We start from the raw sequence: 24316 nt of genomic DNA on the forward strand, positions 1-24316 counted from the left end.
TCACACAAGGCTTGAAAACTCAGAAATTAGAGCAAACTCAAGATGTTAAAGCCTATAGATAATATAAGACTGACCACAGATCAGATTCAGGGTTCTGCTATCCCAATAAGCATCGATATTCAAATTTCAGTGTATCTCAGAGTCACCAGGTAATTGTGTTAGAAATGCAGACTCCTCCCTCTTCTTCCCTTTGAGTATTTTCATGCAGGGTGAGGTTTGGGAATCCTCATGCAAGTTGACTATAGGCAGCTCAACTTCATCATATATTCGAAAATATGTTTGAGTTTTGGCAGTGGAGACAGCTTGGGCCGAGGCAGAGATGACCAGTCTGGGCTTCTCCCTGGGCTCTTGAAGTTAGATGCCATGTCATATCCATCCTTGTGTCTCCAGGAGCACACAGTCCCCAGAGCACACTCAGGAGATGTCGGCTGAGTGGAGGCCACCACTGCAGGCGCTGTTAGAGTGATGGTGCTCCCTCCAACATCATAAAGCAGCCGACTCCTATGCAAGCTCCCCAAGCAAATGCTTACACTTTAGGGAGATGACTCATCTGTGAGACTCTTAAGAATTTTCTGCTTCTTTAGGGTTTCTTTAATGACTTGAGATGGGGGAGCTTGCAGAAAGTGAGTAGAGAAGAGAGATTTGGTGAGAAGTGTAAAGGGAAACATTTCACATGAATTTTTGGTAAAAATTATTCATTCATTCAACAACAACTTGTGAATTTAAGTTCCATGATGATAGGGCATTTTGTTGTTGTTGTTGTTGAGGAAGATTGGCCCTGAGCTAGCATCTGTTGCCAATCTTCCTCTTTTTGCTTGAGGAAGATCGTCCCTGAGCTAACACCTTGCCAATCCTCCTCTATTTTGTATGTGGGATGCCTGCCACAGCATGGCTTGATGAGCGTAGGTCCATGCCTGGGATCCAAACCTGTGAACCCTGGGCTGCTGCAGCAGAGCGTGCGAAGTTACCCACTAAGCCACCGGGCTGGCCCCTATTTTTTTTTTAAACCACCATATCCCCAGAGCTTCAAGTAATGCCTGGCAAATGACAACAATGATAACAAAGGTAACTAACTTTTCTTGGACACTTACTAGGTGTCAGGTACTGTTCTAAGCACTTTGTGTATATTATTTCATTTTATGTTTACATCAACCTGGTAATGTAGGTGCTATTGTTATCCCCACTTTACAAGTTCATAAACTGAGGCTCAGAGAGGCACGGAGTAGCCACTCAATATGTACATATTGAATGAACTATTTTGTGGGGTGCTTCCTATTTGTAAAGCTATCTGTGTTCTGAAGCAGGTAAAGAAATGAAGACGACATTGTCCTGTCTCAGGAAGTTTACCATCCTCTGTGCTAATCTGTTCTGTGAGATTCCAGATCACAATGCCATGAAATGTAGACAGAGCCTGTCTCCTTCCACCCCCTGCTTTCCCTCCTGCTGTGAGCTCAGATTCTTGGCTGAACCTCCGAGAAGGCAGTGCAAAAAAAATGATTCAAGGATGAGATGACAGCCATTTCCTTTAGAACGCCAGAATGATACTTTATCTCTACAGAAATTCAGATAACTCCTTAGCAGTCGGTTTCCTGGAAATGATTATTCAGTACAGGGTCAGCCCTTGGAATTTGACTGTTGGAGATCCACAACATTAAAACTGAGTCCACTTTGGGGGCTCAGAGGGACACAAATGAGGGAAGTTTTCTTGTGCCTAGCCCTTTCCCTGTCCCCCCCGCCCCCCCATTCATTTTTCTGGCCCTATCACCCTCCAAATGTTTCATTTCCCCGACATAGTTACCCCTTTTGTAGCCATCCCTATAATTTTATTTATTTATTTATTTATTCCCCCAAAGCCCCAGTAGATAGTTGTATGTCATAGTTGCACATCCTTCTAGTTGCTGTATGTGGGACGCGGCCTCAGCATGGCCAGAGAAGCGGTGCATCGGTGCGCGCCCAGGATCCGAACCCGGGCCGCCAGCAGCAGAGCGCGAGCTCTTAACTGCTAAGCCACGGGGCCGGCCCTGTAGCCATCCCTAGCAGACATCATTTGTCCCCCCAAATGAGGGAAGCTCCCCAAAATGTCTCCAATTCCATTCCAGAGGCCAGATTCAGGGGTGCCTCTTTGTCTGCATATTATTTGGTCCCTCACTTTTGCCAGACTCTCCTCTTCATTCTTCCTGGGTTTCACTCCCCCACTACAAGCTGCTGCTTCTGAGCTTTGCTAACGTTTCCTTTTCTAACTAATGTCCAAATCTTGGAGGTCCTCAGGGCTGGCCCTGGATCCTCTTCTTGTCTCTCTCTACGCTTCCTTGCTGGTCTCATTCATTGCCGTAGATTCAAGCACCATTTAGTGCCAGTGAATCCTAAATTTGTATTTCCACCCTGAGTCTCTCCTTTGACTGACAAACTTTTGACATGTGCTTTCTTGACTTTTTCCCTTGGATGTCTTAGAAGCACCTCAAACTTAACAAGTCCAAGTTTTAGATTTTCTCAAAACCTATTCTCTTAGGCCACTCTAGTCTTCCTCATTTCGCTTAGTGGCTCCACCCTCCACCTGGCTGCTCAAGCTGGGAAAGAAGTCATCCTGCATTTCTGCCTTCTCTTCACATCCCCCAGTCTAATTCATTAGCATTTAGCTTTTCTTTTTTTTTTTCTGTGAGGAAGATCAGCCCTGAGCTAACATCCATGCCAATCCTCCTCTTTTTGCTGAGGAAGACCGGCTCTGGGCTAACATCCGTGCCCATCTTCCTCCACTTTATGTGGGACGCCGCCACAACATAGCATGACAAGCAGTGCGTCGGTGTGCGCCCGGGATCCGAACCCGGGCCACCAGCAGCTGAGTACGTGCACTTAACTGCTGCGCGACGGGGCCAACCCCTGCGTTTAGCTTTTCTTGATTGTGTCTCTCAGGGTTTGGACCTACATACTCTTGAAGGCTGGAAACGTAAAAAAATGGCTATCTTTTAGCAGCCAGAAATTTGCATCTTTTGCTCTCAGTGAAAATTGCAAATTTGTGGGGAAGATTCTTCTTTTGTTCTGGGAGAAATAATTTTGTTTTCAGTTTTAGAAAAAAACATAGTTTCCTCATTTGAACTAATCATCATCAGATGTTTTAAAAGCATGTCTTCAACATGCAGGTCTAGAGTGCTCAGAAGCAGAAAACTAGTTTGATTTTAAATGTAAGTAACTTAATAGTCATGTCTGAACCTGAACTCACAAAACAGAAAGTGCCGCTTCCACCAGCCGTCCCTGGGTTGTTACAGGTCAAACTGAAAAGACTTGATATGCACTGCATCCTGAGAGAGGGCGGACGGGGATAATGCTGGAATAGGGGCTACAGGGATAATCATTTAGGGGAAAGTGTACGGGTTTCTGTTCTTCAAATTTAACGCTGAGAAACATCAGCCTCAGCGTCTCAGATGAACACATCTACTCTGTTTTTGTTTCAATCAGTAAAAACAAAAAGATGCACAATAAAGTGAACATTCTTGGTCATGCTAAGATAAGACCAGTCTCCCAGCCAATAACCCCCTTCCTCAGCCCTCCCCTCACTGCCTTTGGGAGCATCTGGACCTTGACAAGGTTGTCCAAAGGCAAATGCATCGGATTAGGATATTAAATACACTGCTTAATAATCCAGAAGTTTGTTCCTTGGTGGTGGTTTGGGAGACACGGTGGGCAGGGGAAGGAGCACACCAGGGAGGTGTTTTTCGTGAGATGCTGTGAGGAGCAGGGAGAGAGGAGGATAAATTTTGGAGAACTGTGGGCCTGTGGGAGGAGAGAAGACGGGAGAAAACACCCTGAGAGAGGCACAGGATTGCTGGGTGCCTGCTTTTATTTTTCTCCGTTCAATAGTCCTGTATTGAGGCTTACTTCTGAAAGCAAAGACATGCCATTGAGTGACTTACTCGTAAGTGTCCTTGCTCATCCTTAAGCTTGTACTACGTGCCGAGAGCAGGTGCCGCACGGCTTGGTGTGCCTGCTGGAATCACATGATCACCCACCTGCCTGTGTCCCAGCTCCACGGCCTGTGATTCCGCTGCGGGGCCCTCTGAGGGTTTCGGCTTCGTAAGGAAAGAAGCAGTCTGGATTCTCCTCCAGGTGCAGACATTCAGCCCTCACTCTGACATCTTTCACAATTTAAATTTCTTCCCTACCACAGGCCCAAAATTCTTGAAACCAACACAGGGTACAACACAATGAATTCCTTTGCAGGCAGTCTACAATGCCGCCAGCCTCTGCTGCTTCCTGAAGATATCGCTCGTGATTTTTTTTTATTCCAAATGATAAACAGATCTCTGGCTACATTATGTGGCTGTGTTATTTTTGTCTTTTCCCTCTTGGCAAATGAATAAGGTGAAGGCTCAGTGAGGCTTTTTGCAATGCTGTGTTATAAGAGCTGACATTATAGAGCAGAGTTCCTTTCCCCGCTCACAGTGTATGTGACCAAACCCAGGTGAGCTTTTGGACTCAAGAAATTATTGATGCTTATGCGTATTACACTTTGTAGTTGACAAACCCCATTCCTATACCAGGATATTGTTTCTTTTAAACCTTAAAATCTAGTGGGCGGTAGGAAAGCCTTGTCTCCATTTTAGAGGTGAGGAAACGTGCTCAGAAAGGCCAAGTCATCTGCTGAAACTCACACAGCTGGCAAGGGCGTTGTTGCGCTTGGATTTCTTTGTGGGCTGCTCTTCCTTTGCCAGCCCCTAAATACTGATGCCACCCTGGGCTCTGACCTTCAGCCCTGCTCTCCACACCCTCCACATTTCCCCCGGCCATCTCATCTTCTCGCTTTAGCTATCAGCTGTATGCTGATGATTTCTAAATCTCTATCTCCATCCCAGACCACTCTTTGGAGCTCATACACTCAAACATCAGCTTAATATCTCCAGCTGAGGGTCATGAACATCTCAAACTGAACACGCCCCCAATCAAACTCTTTTCCACCCAAACCTTCCCTCTTCCTATAGCCTCTTCCTTCCTCTCTCCCTCTCCACACCCTTGCTCATTCTCTCTCTTTTTTTCTTTCTGCGAATTCAGGTTTTTCTGCCTGATTACTCTTCTTAGCTTCAATTTCGGGACTTTAATACATAAGAAAATATGGAATTTCCATTTAAGAAGGACAGAAAGAGGAAATAATAATCAAAACTATCAAGACCATAATTGATTATAGCTCTGAAATATTTAATAAAAAGTAAATCGACTGTGAAATTACTAACTTTAGTATTTGAATACAAAACATTTCTTAGTGTAAACTATGGGGAAATGATTAAATTTGAATGCAGCATTTCAAAATGTCTGTGTGGCCTTTGTAGACATGTCCTGTACTCTGAAGTCTGTTTGAAGGAATTGTTCTCTTTTCAGTAGCAATTTTGTTTTGTCTGATATTTTATTTCTGTCTTAGCAAAAAGAACTCTTTTTAAAAAAAATTTTTTTTTTGTTGATGTTTTAATGGTTTTTAACATTGTGAAATTTTGGGTTGTGAATTTTTGTTTGTCCATCACCATATATATGACTCCCTTCACCCCTTGTGCCCACCCCCCACCCCCCATCCCCACTGCCCCTGGTAACCACAGTACAGTTTTCTCTATCCATGTGTTAGTTTATATTCCACATATGAGTGAGACCATACAGCGTTTCTCTTTCTCTTTCTGGCTTATTTCACTTAACATAATACGCTCCAGGCCTATCCATGTTGTTGCAAATGGGATGATTTTGAAAAGAACTCTTTTTTTGTTCTTGCCGTTGTTTTCTTCCGACATTTACTTTTTAGGGTATAAACTTTATCTGGATCTGAAAATACAAATAGTCTAGCTCTGCTGTCTGCATCAGGAAGCAGAGACCTGGGTCTGGAGACTAGGACTTGGGGTGGGGCAGGAGAGGAGCAGGACTCAAAACGCAGGGAGGGTTAGTGTGACAGGCAGGACCATGGCCATGGAAGCTGGGCTGTGGGTATTAGTCAAGGGAGATGGGTCCAGAGAAAGAAGGCAAGGATACAGTCTGTAGGGTTGGGTACGAGAGTTGTGTTGGGCATTAGTTGGCAGCTTTGTGTTTACTGATCTTACCTTTATTACAAATGTTCCATGACGGTTGTGAATTCTGGGGACCCAAAGTGTGGAGTCCCACACAGCAATGTGTAGAGTTCAATAATAAGCAGAGAAAGAGAAAGACGCATGAAGACCCTCCACTGTACAAGGACCACATCATCTTCTAAGTTGATGTGAAGAAAAGATGTAGTGGATCTTAAACCCAAACTAAGGAAATAAAAAAAGTCCATGCTTAGAACACTCCAATTCTGGATAACAGTTTTTTTTGTGTTGGAAAAACCTCAGTGAAAAGGTAAGAAGACTTTCAAAACTAAGCACAATCAAAGATTCAGAAGTGAGGTGGTTGATATAAGAGTATTTTGTGACCTGTTCCATGAGTGAAACTCACCAAACAAACGAAAAGGCCTTAGGTATGTTATAATAAGGATCTCTTCACTTTTTGAATATTCAAGGGATAATATACAACAAAGAATTTTAAATCCTACAATTGTGTAGGAAATTCTTATCTTTCCTTTACTCACTCTGGCCTTATTAGGCTTCTTAAGCCAACTACAAGGCATAAATTACCTAATTCAAATGCTGTTCATCTCTTCACAATTCAAAATTATCGCTTAGGCTTTAGAAGCAAGATCACAGACAATAATGTAAAAATGGGTTCAGTTTTTCAGCTTTATAGTAACAGATTTTGACCTTGTAGTCAACATGGATTATAGAAAAAAGAAAGAAAATGAAGGAAAATATTGTGATTCAGCCAATGGCTTAGCTTTACACATGGTAGAGGATGAACTGAGCTAGTTTAAGAAGCATACTGGGTTAAAAAAAAAATAGAAGTGAGTCGTGCATGGAACATCAAAGAGAAGTGGAGATAAAATCCTGCGAATGGAAAGGATTCTGGGAAGACAGCAGAGTAGAAAGCACCAGGAATCTGTCTTCCCACCCAGACAAAAATTATACTGCCACAAAAAGGCAACCCACAGAATGGGAGAAAATATTTGCAAATCATATACATATATATGATAAGAGATTAATATCCAGAATATATAGAGAACTCCTAAAACTCAACAACAAAAAATTAAACAATCCAATCAAAAATGGGCAAAGAACTTGAATAAACATTTCTCCAAAGAACATAAACTAATGGCCAATAAGCCCATGGAAATATACTCAATGTCACCGATAATTAGGGAAATGCAAATCAAAACTACAATGATTAGGCACATGTGTGTGGTAATGGATTGTAATTAGTATTTGGGTGGTGAACGTGATGTAATCAATGCAGAAATAGAAGTATAATGATGTATGCCTAAAGTTTATGCAATGTTACAAAACCAATGTTACTGCAATAAAAAATAAACTAAAAATTAAAAACAAAACAAACAAACAAGAAAACTACAATGAGACACCACTTCACACTGATTAGTATGGCTACTATCAAAAAACACAGAAAATAACAAGTGTTGGCATGTATGTGAAGAAATTAGAACCTTTGTGCATTGTTGGTGAGAATGTGAAATGGTACAGCCACTGTGGAAAATAATATGGCAATTCCTCAAAGAATTAAAATAGAATTACCATATAATCCAGCAATTCCTCCTCTGGGTTATACCTCAAAGAATTGAAAGCAGGATCCCAAAGAGACATTTGGACACCCGTGTTCATAGCAGCGTTATTCACAATAGGTAAAATGTGGAAGCAACCCAAGAGTCCATTGACAGATGAATGGATAAGCAAAATGTGGTATATACATATAATGCAACGTTATTCAGCCTTAAAAGAGAAGGAAGTTTTGACAGTAAAACATGGATGAATCTTGAAGACATTATGCTAAGTGAAATAAGCCAGTCACAAAAAGATAAATATTGTATGATTCCACTTATATGAGGTACTGAGAGTGGTTAAAATCATAGAGACAGAAAGTATAATGGTGGTTGCCAGTGGCTAGGGGACTCGAGAATGGGGAGTTAGTGTTTAATGGGTACAAAGTTTCAGTTTTCCAAGATGAAAAGAGTTCTGGAGATAGATGATGGTCATGGTTGCACAACAATCTGAATGCACTTAATACTCCAGAACTGTACACTTAAAAATGGTAAATTTTACCACAAAAAAAAAATCGAAAAGAAATGCTAGTAGCAGATTTAGAACATGCTGCTGCATGGAAATTTGTGGCAGAATGGATTTATCTACCACCTCTGAAATATATGTTACACAAAAGACAGAGACAGAAGAAACTGAGTAAAGACAAGGCGTGGGGGAGAATTGCATCAAAGTCTAAGGTGACCTCGACAGTCACTCCAGTTCAGAGGTTTTTGAGGGGCATTCTCCACGAGGAGGATGCTGTACCACCTTCTCCACTCAAAAAATACAAAACAGAAAGCAGCTACTGTAGAATAAATGGCCTGTGGAAACCTTGACATTCTGTCTGCAGAGGGTGGAGAAAATTAGACTGATTAACAGGAGGTTGAGATTGAGGGAAATGCAAAGTTACTCCTTATATTGTGATATGCCCTGCTCCTAAGATAGAATGGAGGCTGTGTCCCTACAGAAAACCAGGTTGCCAGAATGCAGGAGTCAGAGCAGAAGTGGAAAAGAAAAAGAAAGTGGAGAGGAAAAGGAAGGGAGAGGGCAGGTAACACAGGGTACCCCAGCTCAGAGCTCCACCCCCCAGCGCTGTAAGCAGGGTCGTATCTGAATTATTACACCAGAGCTCCTTCAGTCTACTCACAGGGAAAAGCACCGGTCTCACAGCAGGGGGACGACGTGCATCAGAAATACCGGTGGTGCTTTTTAAAATCCAGACCCCTGGATCCCACCATAGACGTGAATCAGAATCTCTGGAGGAATAGGTGATTGTTACAAGCTGCAACCACACTTATGCTCTGAAAACCTTTTCAAAGTCATCAGAAAGACTTAGCTGGCATTACAGAATTTATGCCACCATAAGTGACAACTTGGGCTGGGCAGCTGGCCATCACCGTGCTGTAGCCCTCCAAGAGGGGTTTTAAGGAGATCAGATGGATTATAGCTCTGATCCCAAGAGATACAAGACAGAGCACCTCATGGCATCTGTGGCAGATTGTGTTTTCCAGAGATGGCTGCAACAGAATCTCCTGTCCTTTATGCTCTTCAAGCACCTTGCCACACCCCATTAAGAGTTAGTTTCCGTCCCCTCCCCCTTGAACCTGGGTGGACTTTGCAACTGCCTCACCCAAGAGACTTCAGCAGAGGTGATGCTATATGACTTCTGAAGCTAGATCATAAAAATGTCATGCACTTCCATATTGTTCTCTTAAGAGGCTTGCCCTGGATGCCTAGCAACCGTATTATGAGGCAATCCAAGCAGCCTTTGGCATGGCTAGTGTAGAGAGGAGCCCAGGTCACCCCAGGCTCAAGCTCTGGCTGAACTTCCAGCCAAGAGGCAGCACCATCTAGCCATGTGAGTGAATCATCTTGAAAGGCTATCCTACAGCCCGAGTTGAGCTAACTGAGTTTGCATTGCATGAGCAGAGACAGGGTGTCCTGCCCAAATTGTAGACTCTTGAGCAGAAGAAATGACTGTTGTTGTTTAAGCCACTAAGCAGCAACAGCTAACTCTGAACAGCATCCGTGGGAGGTGGGAAGTACGGATAATCATCACATACTCTGGAAAAGTGAGATGAATCCTCTTCTGCTGTTCTTTGCTTTGTCAATCTGTAAAGCTTCTACCTGTCTCCCCTCATCTGCCCTCAACTACCTCCAAGGAGTTGCTGCTTCTTGGCTCTAGCAATTTACTTCTTACGTGCAGTAGCATTTAAGGAGGGTTTTGATATAATTGAAGGAAGTAGCCTGATATGTGGGAGGTTGTGGCATTTGAAATACACAGGATAAAGCACGATATCAAGAATGGGAGAATGAGACTAAATAACTATTCTCGGCTAGATCAAAGATTTAAGAAAAATCTCATTTATCATAACTTTTATGTACAAACACGTATAAAGTGTGTTGTAATTTTCTTTTTTTTTTGTGAGGAAGATCAGCTCTGAGATAACATCTGCCAATCCTCTTTTTGCTGAGGAAGTCTGGCCCTGGGCTAACATCCATGCCCATCTTCCCCTACTTTATATGGGACGCCACCACAGCGTGCACAAGTGGTGCATCGGTGCGCGCCCGGGATCCGAACCTGGGCCGCCAGCAGTGGAGCACGCCCACTTAACCACTATGCCACGGGGCCAGCCCCCTGTAATTTTCTAATAAGCTATATGGAAGACATATTATTTTGCTTACTGGCAGAATTCCATCCCTATCCTGCACCTTTGGGGCTGTGGTTCCTGGGACTAGAAAGCTGAGAAGGAACTAAATTGCTCTGTGTAAGAAAGGTGTGTGGACTGCACCCCGTGTTCGTGGCAGCATTATTTACAGTAGTCAACTCATGGAAACAACCTAAGTGTCCACTGAAAGACGAATGGATAGAGAAAATTAATTAATAATAAAAATTAATTAATAATAAATACATACTAATTAATGATAATGAAATATTATTCAGCCATAAAAAAAAGGAAATCCTGCCATTTCCGACAACCTGGATGGACCTTGAGGGCATTATGCTAAGTGAAATAAGTCAGACAAAAAAAGACAAATACTGTATGATCTCACTTATGCATGGAATCTAAAAAAACCCCCAAAACCAAACTCATAGATGCAGAGAACAGATTGGTGGTTGCCAGAGGTGGTGGGTGGGTGGGTGAAATGCGTGAAGGGGGTCAAAAGGTACAAACTTCCAGTTATAAAATAAATAAGTCCTGGGGGTGTAATGTACAGCATGGTGACTATAGTTAATAATAGTGTATTGCATATTTGAAAGTTGCTAAGAGAGTAAATCTTAAAAGTTCTCATGACAAGAAAAAAATTATAACTGTGTGGTGATGGATGTTAACCACAATTATTGTGGTGATCATTTTGCAATATATATATATACACACACACACACATCAAATCATTATATTGTACACCTAAAACAATACAATGTTATATGTCAATTATATCTCAGTAAAAAAAAAGCTGCGTTAACTTGTGGGGGGGGTGGGGAAGAAAGGTATGTGGAGCCCCTGTGCTGGCTTGCTGCAGGAAATAGCTTTGGGGAGGATAGAAATTTCCCATGGGAGTTTTAATTAGGTGGTTTGCTGTATGACATAGTTGTATGTCATAGCTGCACATCCTTCTAGTTGCTGTATGTGGGACGCCACCTCAGCATGGCCGGAGAAGCAGTGCATCGGTGTGCGCCCGGGGTCCAAACCCGGGCCGCCAGTAGCGGAGCGTGCGCACTTAACCGCTAACTCACGGGGCCGGCCCCTCTCTTTTCTTTATATAATCTACGGTAAACTCTGCATTGCTCAGCAAGTACTTCCTGGATGGATTTACTTTATGGGGCTGTAAAGAAGTGCCAAATGCATTTCAGACTCCCAAAGGAGGGAAGCCACACTTTCCTGGGGTGAGGGGCCGCAGAGAGTAACACCTGGCCTCCCAGCGGAGGGAAAATCCAGAATAATAATACGTAAAGGTAAAAATATAGAATAAAGAATCTCCATGTACTGGATAAAGAGAACAGATTAGTGGTTACCAGAGGGGAAGGGGGTGGGAGGTTGGGTGAAAGGGGTAAAGGGGCACATATATATTGTGACAGATAAAAACTAGACTATTGGTGGTGAGCACGATGCAGTCTATACAGAAACCGATATATAATAATGTCCACCTGACATTACACAATCTTGTAAACCCATATGATCTCAATAAAAATTAAAAGAAAAAAAAAGAATCTCCACGTACTCATCATTCAACTTTGACATTTGACAACCTTGGGTTCATTTTTTAAAAGAAGCATATTGTAATTTTCCATGAAGCACAAGAATTGTTGAGCAAATTTTTTTAATGGCAGTCATCTTAGAGAACAGCAATGGAAATATATTTCTTTCAAAATAAACTGGAAATTAAAAATGTTTTGAAGCCATTTGAAACCATCTGATCAGTGGAATTACTTTCTAAGATTTGAGGTGAGATAACACTTAATAGATGCAATATTTCATTCCAGCATTTTCTTTCACCACAATGTGAATTTGACCTGTAGAAATAAGAAAACAAAAGAAAAAAGAAAGAATAAATGAATGAAAGAATTAGGATTTATGAGTTCCACGTTTCTTTACAGTATCTTGTTCCAAATATCAAAACTTCCATTCCACCCCTACCCTACTGCTAAAATGCTACATTTTAAAAATCGACACCAAATAATGGCCCCTGGTTCAGTACAATCTATTAGGAAGAGTTGTGACCTCCAAGTAAGATTCAGATGAGTCTCCTAGGTTAGGGCCTCATTATGTTTCTTCCTTGAAAGTTTCGATCATTTACTCATCCACAGTATTTAATAAGTGCCTACTATGTGACAGGCACTGTTGCTAGGTGGCTGGGTGAACCAAAAGAATGCTCTGTGATTGCCCGAGTTACCTTCTGTTACCAAATGTTGATGAATCATCAAACATGTGAAGGTAAGAGTCTCCAAAAGGTGGAGAACCAAAAACAATTTTTTTCATTGTCTGGATGACAAGACCAGTAAACTGCCACATTCTAATTCCCTTAGAGCTAGTTTGGCATCCAATTCTGAGTCAAATTGGTAACATAGGGCTTTAAGGAACGTTACTGCTTGGGAAGAAAGACAACAGTAAATTCTTGGGAGGTAGGGTCTAAGAGGAAAAAGAATGACGAGAAAACTCCCCATCTTGACTTTGCTTGAAAGTGAATAAAGCACTTCAGTCACTGAGGAAAAGCATTTACAAAGCAATCAGAAGACAAATACGAGGATACCAACATGGTACCAAAATGCAACATACTGAAGCGTGGTTCATGCAGAGGACATTATTTTGTGCTGCTTGTGGCAAAACAGCTTAGTGAGACAGACAGCACCAATGTCAACCAATCATACAGATGAACGTACCATCCTGATCAAACACTGTCAAAGACCTCTTGGGAGACAGGAGTTTTACAGAGAATAGCCATTTCCAGGTGATAACTAAACTTTGATGACAAACTCCATGGGGATTTGCAACAAGAGATTGAAAGACAAGACTGAGTAAGCCATTGCCTTCTTGCCTGAGAGAAACAGGAAGAATTGAGAAGATTAAAAATGTGACTAGGAGAGCTTAGGAAACTAGGTGAATGACTGGCTGCCCAACTTTGACAATACAGTCACCAAAAAGTCAGTAATTCTTCTTTATAGTGGGGGCTTTGGGAATTTTGGATAACTGAATGAATTGTCCACACTTGGTTTATGGAGACTAAAATAGCTTCCCACCACTTTGGAGAATGAACTGGTAGTTTAATATTGTGGTGTAGACAAGAACATACAACTAGGTACATTACACAGTCACACTTAGTATAACATCTCAATTGGTTGCTGTTGGTAGCAGTGGACCTGAAATCTAGGCTTAGGGAAATGAATGTCTGGCCACGCACATATCTCTACTACCTTAAATCATGGTGTGTTAGGATAGGCATGGTTGATGTGTGGCACGTGGATTTGTTATGTCACACAGCCACTCTACCTGTGGCAGTCATCCTAACAAATCACAGAATTCTTCCCTATTCAAGCAGGCTTAACCATCTCAACCCAGGCTCTTGGAAGCCGACTTCCAAGATTGGTGTAGGCTGGCAATTAAAAATCATTTTCCCTCGCTTTGTTAAGGGATATTTCATGTGTCTGTGACAGAGTACCAAGGAAATAAAAGACATCTTTGAGAATTTGTTTTAATACTCATAAATCAAAGAATTCCCACCAACTTACCAAACACCTTTTAGAAAGCATTCATTGCTTTTCTTTTTTCAATATCTCGCTTGAGTTGACAAAGGGTGCAAGTAGGGAAAAATGTCAGGCATAGGCAATCATTGCAAATAGATCCCTGTTAAAAAACAAACAAATGGATCAAGATGTAGCCTATAAATATAGTCACACAATTCTTTGCATTTGTATAGCTTTTCAAACCTCTTTAAAACGTACGTTTTATGTTACTTGTTTATCATGAGAATTCTGTGACATTATCCCCATTTTTCTGATGACCCAGCAAAGTTAAATAACTAGCTAAGATCACATAACAAATTGGTGGCAGAACGTGGTCTTTCTCTTCTCAAGCAAGTGATTTTTTCCTAATATTACAACATTTCAAATGATCTGCAGGTTGCAACCGTAGCCCCAGTCCTCTATCTGTTCTGGAATGGTTCCCTTTAAAGCCTGTTGTGTAATGCACCAATTTTTCTATAGTTTGTGAGTAGTGCCAGACCTGGCCTCACCTTGTATCCCTCTAGCCATTTTTGTTGACATCTCGCATGTTTACTCTGCAAGGGAGGAAGTCCAGAGCGAGGGAGGGATATAAATTACAGGGAAAAGAAAGAAGGGAATGAATAGTGTTTGGAAAAGCCACAGAATGGGCTACTTTGCACAGTTCTGAGGGCCCTCTCCCTGGAAGGATCCAGTTGGGTCCTCAGTGACCCTCTGGTCGAGACGCCCCTGAAGAGAGTCCTGTTCTGCACAGGGGGCACTGGGTGATCCAGGGGGTCCTAGTCTGACAACCAGGTTCTATGACTGTGTGTCTTGACTGATTGAAATAATTTTGAACTCCATTTTTTGGTAGCACTTATTTTAAAAAATGTTGAGTTTAATCCGATTCCCAATTTACAGTGTGAGCTGAGAGAGAGAAAGAGAGAGATTTCTTAGTAGATTCAGTTTTTAAGGGTTAGGAGCTCCTAAGTGGTGAGATTATGAGTGATTTAGTTTTCATGAAACTTTTTTTCCATTGCTACAGTGATTTTGATTCTCTTCTGACAGGGTAAGCATGTGGGACAAAGAGTGGACAAATAAATAGCAACATTAAAAATCTTCTAGGGCCGGCCCCGTGGCTTGGTGGTTAAGTGAGCGTGCTCCACTGCTGGCGACCCGGGTTCAGATCCCGGGCTCGCACCGACGCGCTGCTTCTCTGGCCATGCTGAGGCCGCGTCCCACATACAGCAACTAGAAGGATGTGCAGCTATGACACACAACTATCTACTGGGGCTTTGGGGGGAAAAAATAAATAAATAAAATCTTTAAAAAAATAAAATAAAATAAAAATCTTCTAATGTTGTATCCCTCATCAGATGGAGGAATAGATATGCAGCTTGAAGACAACTCAGTCTCTTAGCCTTCTCTTTTTTCCTGTTAAATAATCCAAATTCCTTTAACCCTTCCTTATAGTACTTGTTTTTTTCAGTCTTTAATTCATTATTTACTTTTTATTCTTTTTATCTTTTAAATCTTCATTAAACCAACATTTACTGAATATATATAACATGCCACAAGGAAGAAAATATTCTCATTTGATAAGGAGTTAATTACTTTTCTGTTCCAACATGTCTATGTCTTTTAGCTCAGGTAGGTTTTTTTTTTATTTTTTTGGTGAGGAAGACTGGCCCTGAGCTAACATCTGTGTAACATCAGTGCCCATCTTCGTCTATTTTGTATGTGGGACGCCACCACAGCATGGCTTGATGAGCAGTGCATTGGCTGGTGCCCGGGATCTAAACCCTCGAACCCAGGACTGCCAAAGCAGAGCAGGTGAACTTAACCACTATGCCACCGGGCCGGCCCCTACCTCAGGTAGTTTTCAGGGGGAAAAGAAATCCCACTATTACTTGCTGAGAAATCTAGAGAAACCTATAGAAAACACACCTGATCCTAAGTCTGTTTCATAATGCAGATATAGGGAATATAGAGAAGAAAAAACCCTCCTTTTTCAAAGTGAGAGGAAATGAATTATAGGTTTATAACACACTGAAGTTAACAAGGGACATAAATGCCTTGACCAGAACAGTTGCTCGGGAAACAGATGGCAGAAATAAAGATTCTGAGTTCGCCACTCTGTTTGGTTAAAGGGGATGGTGTTTCACTTGTTTGGAAACTGTGCAAAAAGAAGTCTTGTTTTGAGCACTATTTACAGAATCATTGACTGAGTGGATAAATGAATGGCTTGTGGTACATGGCTGAATACACACCTACTCAGGTAGGCAAGATGGGAAAGTGGGAACAACTAGACCTTTGGAGTTAGTCAGAATAAACTTGAGTCCAGATTCCAGCATTTATGGGTTCTGTGACCTTAAGCCTTTCTCTTTCTCTTTCCATATCTACAAAGTGGAGACTAGAATCCTTGCAACACAAAGAGTTTGTAAGTGGTAAAGAGCAAATATATGTCGAAATAATATCCTAGCACATGGTAGTGCAATCAGTGTTTGTTTCCTTTCTTTCTCCTTCTCGCCCACAGAGGCTGTGCCGCTGGCCAAAGGGATTCTCTCTTGGCTGTGTCCATGAAGGGAGGGGCGGATCAGAGAGGCTGCACTGTAGCAGCCCTGTAAAAGTTTGTATAGATGTGAAAGAGAAACAAAGCAGAGAGTCTGAATTATACAAATCGGTCTGAGGAATTACTAGCCATTTTAGAGGCTGTTCTAAGGAGCAAGAATAGAGATACACTGTCTATAAATATACTTGTTTAATGTATGCTGAGGAAATTTACTACATCATAAAACCCTAGACCTAGCAGTGACCTTAGAAATCATCTTGCACAACTTCCTCGTGACAGATAAGAAAACTGATGCCGCCAAATGACTTCTTAGAGAGTCCAAAAATTAGTTTTTTGCTGAGCTTTTCCCAGAACCTTTATCTCCAGCACCCAGGTAAGCGCCCTTTCCTTTATACCATTTTGGGGTCATGGACCACTTTGAGAATCTCACCATCACATCCGTATACATAACTACATACACATGACACTTTCCATACAATTTCAGGAAGTTCATGGTCCAGTCACAGAGTTAAGAGCCCCTGTGTGTTATGCTGCCTTAGGAGAGCAACCAAGTCAGATGGCTGAACCAAACGAGAAATGAAACCAGGGCCCTGAACACATCCCTGCCCTGAGAAAACTGTCTAGTCATTTTCTGACATGAGAACAAAAATAATAACAGTTATTTATTGAGAACTTATTACTTGCCAGGCCCTGTGCTAAGCCCTTTCCACGCATTAACTCCTGTAACTCTTACTATACCACCACGGGGGAGGTAGATAAAATTATTACCATTTTATCAATGAGAGAGCCAAGGCTTAGGAAGGTTAACAACTTGTTCTCGGTCACATGGGACCAATGAGTGAGGCAAAGGCTAAGTTTTCAGGAACAAGAATCCATTATGTCACTTCTTTGTTTAAAACTTTTCAGTGGCTTCCCAGCTCACTCAGCAAAAGCTCAAGTTTTTATAGTGGGGTCTGCAAGGCCCTGAAAGGTCTAACTCTTGCTAATGCTCTGACGTCATCTTCTGTTACTCCTCTGCCCCTCCCCTACACGCTCCATTCCTGCCTCTCTGGCTGCTTGCTGTTTGTGGAACATTTCAGATAAGCTCTACCTCAAGGCCTTGACTCTAGCTCATTCCTCTGCCTGGACCTTCCCCTTATGGGTCATCCTCTCATCCTTTTAGATCTTTACTTTCTTACTGAGGTCTTTCCTGATAACCCTATTTAAAATTAGAAACCTTCAACACTCTGGTCCTCTTCCTTGCTTTATTTTTCTCTGTAGCACTTATCAACATCCCATGTATTATGCTTTCACTTAGTTGTATTGTAGCTGTCTTCTCCCATTAAACAGTAAACTCTACCGTTGACAACCATGACAGTGAGGGTTGATTCAGGCAAGACTCTTCAATGGATGTTAGAACTAGTGGTGGAGGTTTGGTGAGGAACAGGATATTTACATCTCTGTACAAGGTCCTTATCCGTTATAAAGGGGAAAATAGCAACTTTATAGTGGAGAATCCTGGCAGACACCATCTTAACCAAGTAATCAAAGTTAATATCACCCATAAAGGGATCAATCGATGTCATGTGCTTTCTGATATGATGCATAGCAAACAGCATTGCTTCTGTGGAGTTTCTGCCCAAAATGTATAACCTAAGTCTAATATGAGGAAACATTTGACAAACCAAAGTGAGGGATGGTCTACAAAATAACTGATGTGTAGTCATAGAAAAGAAAAGACAAGACTGAGAAACTGTTCATATTGTAGGAGACTAAACAGGCATGACAACTGAACACAATGTGTCATCCCAGATTGATTTTCTTTTCATCTAAAGAATGTCATTGGGATAATTGGTGAAGTTTAAATAAGATCCATGGATTAGCTAGTAGCATTAATGCTAAATTCTGGATTTTGATAATTGTATTGTGGTTATTAAGAGAATGTCCTTGTTTTTGAGAAATACACGCTAAAACAGAGGTAATGGCATCGTTTGTGATTTACTCTTAGATGATTCAGAAAAAAATAGAATAGATAGATAGATGATAGAGGAAAGTGAAGAAATAAAACAAATGTGGCAAATTTTTAGTATTTGGGGAATATGGTGTTCAGGAAGTCTGTACCATTTTTGCAAATTTTCTTTAGGTCTGAAATTATGTTAAAATAAAAGTCTCAAAAAAAAAGAGCGTCATGAAAACGCACTTTGATTTCCTTTGTTCACCGATGTGTCTCCAGCACCTGCAATAGTACTTGGCACATTCTGTGTACCCAGTAAATCCCTGTGGAATGAATGAACACTGGCTTATGAGTCACCCAGGAGGCAGATGTGCCAGCTATTGAGGGGATCCACTTCACACTCTTTTGTTTTTGTTTCTGTGAGGAAGATCAGCTCTGAGCTAACATCCAATGCCAATCCTCCTCTTTTTTTGCTGAGGAAGACTGGCCCTGGGCTAACATCTGTGCCCATCTTCCTCCACTTTATATGGGACGCCGCCACAACACTGCCTGACAAGCGGTGCGTCGGTGCATGCCCGGGATCCAAACCTGGGCCACTGCAGCGGAGCACGTGCACTTAACCGCTACGCCACGGGGCCGGCCCCTACACACCCATTTTTACCCAAGGCTTTCTAAGAAACTGTCACCAACCCTGCGGATTTGCCAGGTCCTCTCTGTGACTCCGAGTAAAGCCAGTAGAGGCTAAGGGCCCTGTGCTGGCCTCCATGCCTCATCTACTCACCTCCAGCAACTTTTTCAGAGACAATAAAAAGATTTTATTACTAATGTATTCCAGAGTATAGATAGCTGCATGGCCCCTGTAAATCACTAAAAAATTTAGGACAGTAGTGGAGAAAAGGCCAGCCCTGGTGGTCTAGTGGTTAAGATTCAGCACTCTCACCCCTGCGGCCTGGGTTCATTTCTGGTCAGGGAACCACACCACCAATCTGTTGGTTGTCATACTGTGGTGGCTGCATGTTGCTGTGATGCTGAAAGCTATGCCACCGGTATTTCAAATACCAGCAGAGTCACCCATGGTGACTGTCCACCATGGTGGACAGGTTTCAGTGAAGCTTCCAGACTAAAATAGAGTAGGAAGAAGGACCTGGCCACCCACTTCCGAAAAAGTTGGCCATGAAAACCCTACAAATAGCAGCGGAGTATTGTCTGATATAGTGCCAGCAGGTAAGAGGACGGCGCAAAAATACCAGGCTGGGTTCCGCTCTGCTGTACACAGGGGTGCTAGGAGTCGGAATCGACTTGATGTCACCAACAACAAGTGGACTAGGGTCAAGCCATGAAGGTGAGGAGGGCAATCATGGAGATCCAGTCATACTGGAGGAAAGCCCTCAAGGTGTCTGGGCTACCACCTCACAGTGGACACTTGGGTGACTTACCGGGATGCCATATCGGGTCCGATACATGGTCCTCATGGCAACACTTCCTCCCCACAGGCAGCATTCGTTCATGTCAGAGGCGATCTGACATGAAAGGCACAGGGGAAAGAAAGTCCCACAGAGGCCTGAGTGCAGGGTGAGACACACAGAGGAATTAGTCAAAGTCATCATGGTTTCAACTAAATCACTTGGCTTTGAAAAGGATGCTCGCTCAGGTAATGGCCTTAGTGGACACTCTGAGAAAACAATGTGGTCATCTGGCTTTATGTCTTGCTTCTAGAGCCTACTGTCCAGGAGTTGAAGAAATTTGCATGTCATTATACTAGGTCAGATTTAATTGCAAAAGCTCCTGCTTTGCCAATCTGAGCATTTTCAAATTATCTTTCTTCCCTGCCCTTGATTACATTTGAGTCATGCTTGCATAGGAAGTTTGTGGCGTCAGAATGTCTGGGAGGACGACTGAAAACTATGGTAGGGTGTTGAGGGTCAGAAAATGCTCAGTGGAGAAATCATTAGGATCAAAGTGAGAAAAGCAGTAAGGAATAGATTCTAGATGGTAGTTTGGGCAAAGAGTAGAGCCCTGTTACCGTTATGAGGATGGAAGCAAGTGGAAGTTATGAGATATTGGCATCAAAAGCTTAAAAGCCTATTGCAATTTCACTTGAAAGAATCTGTATGAGACAAAAACAGGCCTAAGAAAATAGCAATAAACGGAAACTGTTCTCAAATATGCTCTGAGAACAAGTGTATTTCGAAAAGCTCTGGGGTGGAGTTTTGATATGGCTGTACCCTAGATAAGATAAGACAGTCTGTGGTTTTTGATTGATTGTTTTAAGCAAAAGGCTATTTCCAATGAACTTGGAACTTCCATTATACACAAAAACGGAGGCTTTTTCTTAGAGACAGTGGAAAGACGAGCTGCACAGAAAATGGCTCCAGCTCATGGCAATAGACTCTGAAATAAGGAAAATTTTCTCACACAAAAGTGTGTTTCATAGTGTAAAAGAATTAGAAGTCAGTAAAGCTAAAAACCTGCAATGCTTCCCGAAATGGAACAATCCCAAGAGGCCAAGAATATCAACAAATGCTGGAAAACACAGAGTCAGTGCTGTAGGAAACGGCAGGGGTACATGGAAGACAAACTGGAGAAACATGTCAAGAAATGAGGGTACTTAAGAGGTGAAAAATGTAGTGGTTAAGTGCGTGTGCTCTGCTTCGGAGGCCCGGGGTTCGCAGGCCCGGTCCTGGGTGCACACCTATGCACCACTTGTCAAGCCATGCTGTCGCAGCGTCCCATATAAAGTAGAGGAAGATGGGCACAGATGTTAGCCCAGGGCCAGTCTTCCTCAGCAAAAAAAAGAGGAGGATTGACATCGGATGTTATCTCAGGGCTGATCTTCCTCACAAAGAAAAAAGGAGGGGAAAAATGTTAACAGTGTTTGATCTAGACAAGAATCACAAACTCAAGGCCAGGCAGGTGAAATAAATGAGTGCAATAGGTTGGAAAAAACACAAAATAGACAATAATGGATGGTGGACATAAATGTGGCAAACTGCAGGGTGAATATCCCTTCTCCTAGGGCTGGCAGCAGCTGACCCCTGCCACGTGAGAAGGAGGACTCCTCTTTCCAGATTTTCCAAATTTTCAAGAGAAGTTGAAAATCTGGATTGGAAAGCAAGATTTTTATGTGAAATCTGATTTTTATGTTTCCCACTATTTTAAAATTAATACGTCAAGAGGATTCATGATGCTCAGCACAAACAAAACATATCTAGTGGCTAAATCCGCCCATGGGTTTCCAGCTTGTGACTTCCAAGTTAGAGAATAAAATATGGAACTCTGTGAGAGGATAAATAAATGGTTTTTATGATGTCAGCAACGTGCATTATTGTGGTCAAGGGGAAAACAGTAACTGTGCACTTACAAATCGCCATGTCGTCGAAGCAGTCAAAGACGCCACTTTGCCACTCACTAGCCGTCACACCCCCTGCGCCAAATCTTGGCTGCGTAACAACTGGATTCATTTTTAAAGCTAAGTTCGAAAGGGCACTGCCTGTGAAAACAAAACCAAAAAAATATTAAACCCCTAACTATCAGATGGATGTAATGTAGATACCAAGTGAGAAGACATTTCTTCACACCTCTCTGCTTAGGGGTGGTCACGTTCAATTAATTTAGCATAACATTCCAGACTATTGTCAATATTGGGGAATTAAAAATATAAAGGAAAGGGGATGAGGGTTCTTTTCTCAGGTTTTGTGGGTTTTTTGATTTGTTTTTGCCCCTTTCACCAATCTCTCTCTCTCTCTTTTTTTTTTTTTTGGTGAGGAGGGTTTGCCCTGAGCTAACATCTGCACCAGTCTTCCCCTATTTTGTATGTAGGATGCCTCCACAGCATGGCTGATGAGTGCAGTAGGTTGGAACCCGGGATCCGAACCAGGCCACCAAATCAGAGCTCATGGAACTTTAACCACTTGGCCACAGGGCTGGCCCCATCACCGATCTCTCTATTCATCAGCAGATTTTTTTTTGCTATTTTCAAGACAACCATCCTAAACAATGTCTGTTTTGCATTTCAGTGTTTCTATTTAATAGTAATTATAATCATTTTTACAAAGCTATTCCACAGACATAATCTCAATTGCTCCTTAAAAGAACTCTGTAAGATAGAGTTACTTCTCCAGAAAATAGTGGTTATTAAAACTGATACTTCTAGCTAATGTCAGCATTCATTGTACAGTTATTAGTGGTCTCCTGAGAGCTAAAGTTTCAACAGATGACCTAGGTTACTTTAGAAAATGATTAACTTCCTTTTGGAAGGTGTTGATACCAGACCCGGTGGGACTGGGGTCCCGGGTGAGACCGACCCTCAGTGTGGGTTCTAGACCTCACACATGAAGGAAGTCAAGAGTGAGCCAGGGGCCCGCCTGGTGGTGTAGTGGTTAAGTTCACATGCTCCGCTTTGGCGGCCCAGGGTTTGCAGGTTCGCATCCCAGGGGCAGACTGACGGACTGCCCATCAAGCCATGCTGTGGTGGTGTCCCACATACAAAGTGGAGGAAGATGGGCACAGGTGTTAGCTCAGAGCCAATCTTCCTCAGCCAAAAGAGGAAGATTGGCAATAGGTGTTAGCTCAGGGCCAAACTTCCTCACCGAAAAAAAAAAAAGAGCAGGTCAGGAGAGATTATGCAAGTTTATTAAAAGGCAAAAGCCAGGCTGGTTAGAGAGACATTGAGGAAGGATAGCAGGCTGGGCTTGACTGGGTGGAAACTGACTGACCAACCCTGAGTGTGGGTCTGGGGTCCTGATTTATAGTGGTTGAAGTGGGCAGCTGAGGATTGCTCAGTTTAAAGTGGGGAGGCGGGCTGGCCACTGGGCTCTGGTCAGTCTGAAGTGGGATTCAGGTTGGTCACTGCAGACTGGTCAGTTTGAAGCGGGGATGTTTAGGCAAGTGGAGGGGGATGTTCGCGGAGCGTGGAGTTCCTAGAACTTGTGAGTCGCAGGCAGGCCGATGGTTAATCCCAGACGCTGGATGACAGCTGCATGCTGCAGCTGCTCGAGAGACAGTTTTTGGTTCTGTCTTTCCCCTGTCTCAGTGTCAGGGCAAAATCTGAAAAAAGAGCCTTCAAGGTCCCACAGAAAAACCCAGTTGTTGCAAAACCACTAGGAAATAGTGGACCCTGAAGCCAGGTGGTGCCTATAGTTTTCATATTTCATCCAGCAATCAAGTTAAGTCTCCTGAGCTCTTACCCAGTCAGAACTCGCAAGAGAGAAAATGTGTTTGGTTTGACAATGACTAGTGTTAAAACTTACTTTTTTACTATTTTCTGTCCAACCATATGCTGTGCTCTGTAGTCTGGGTCCCTGCTCACTTCTAACACTTCCCTTGGCCAGTCGCAAGGCCACCCTCACCCCTATTATCCCTCCCCTTTGCTCTCTCCATCTTCCTCCACCATGTTGCCAAGGAATGCCCCAGTGAAAGATTTTACCACAATGCTTCCGATCCCGACTGGGTACTAGGTTGGTCCTTAGTGCTTGGTTAGAAATATAGATAACTTGATTCTGATTCAGGAGCCTGGGGTGTGTACAGTTTTTAAGGGGTGACTCTGATACAGCCAGCTCTGGAGACCACTGTTTACATGTCATTTCACTCTCTCTCAGTCCTTCCTCAACAGTCTTCTTAGCTCTTCGCCTTGCCCAGCTCTTCCTCCAGATAGATTTTTGTCTACTCTGAAACCCGTGGCTGTGATCAGTTGATTCCCACCAACAGCTGAGGCCCCACAAAGAGGGCTGGAAGTTCTATGGAATAATAAAAGCCCAGGCCCTTTGAACTGCCTTAGAAAGGTACCGCTAATGTTTCTTATCAAGCACTTGCTTGATGATGCAAAGGGAAAACCACCCAGATTGAGACGGCTCTGTAATTATGGTTAAATCACACCAGGAATCATGTTTGAAACGCAAAGTGTAGATCAATGTTTAACTAGAATCTGAAGGTCTTTCTCCTCTCTGATTAATTGGGAGGGTAGTGGCATCTGTGCAGATAATGCAGGA

At 42.6% G+C, this 24316-nt stretch overlaps 1 protein-coding gene across 1 annotated transcript in view; it reads right to left on the reverse strand.

Moving 5' to 3' along the window:
• Nucleotides 1-11931: 11931 nt before the first annotated feature.
• LOC101396019 (placenta-specific gene 8 protein-like) overlaps nucleotides 11932-24316 on the reverse strand; it is a 29139-nt gene continuing 16754 nt past the window's right edge. The window contains exons 2-5 of the mRNA XM_014787844.2: nucleotides 21691-21819; nucleotides 19766-19890; nucleotides 13855-13969; nucleotides 11932-12141 (exon numbers count right to left, since the gene is read on the reverse strand). Of these exons, the coding sequence (XP_014643330.1) occupies nucleotides 13865-13969; nucleotides 19766-19890; nucleotides 21691-21790 (330 nt within the window). The 5' untranslated portion in view covers nucleotides 21791-21819 and the 3' untranslated portion in view covers nucleotides 11932-12141; nucleotides 13855-13864. The remainder of the gene's footprint in view (nucleotides 12142-13854; nucleotides 13970-19765; nucleotides 19891-21690; nucleotides 21820-24316) is intronic.

The sequence above is a fragment of the Ceratotherium simum genome, chromosome 8 (assembly GCF_057802395.1).
Source record: "Ceratotherium simum simum isolate JZ-2026a chromosome 8, ASM5780239v1, whole genome shotgun sequence".
NCBI classification, from domain to species: domain Eukaryota; kingdom Metazoa; phylum Chordata; class Mammalia; order Perissodactyla; family Rhinocerotidae; genus Ceratotherium; species Ceratotherium simum.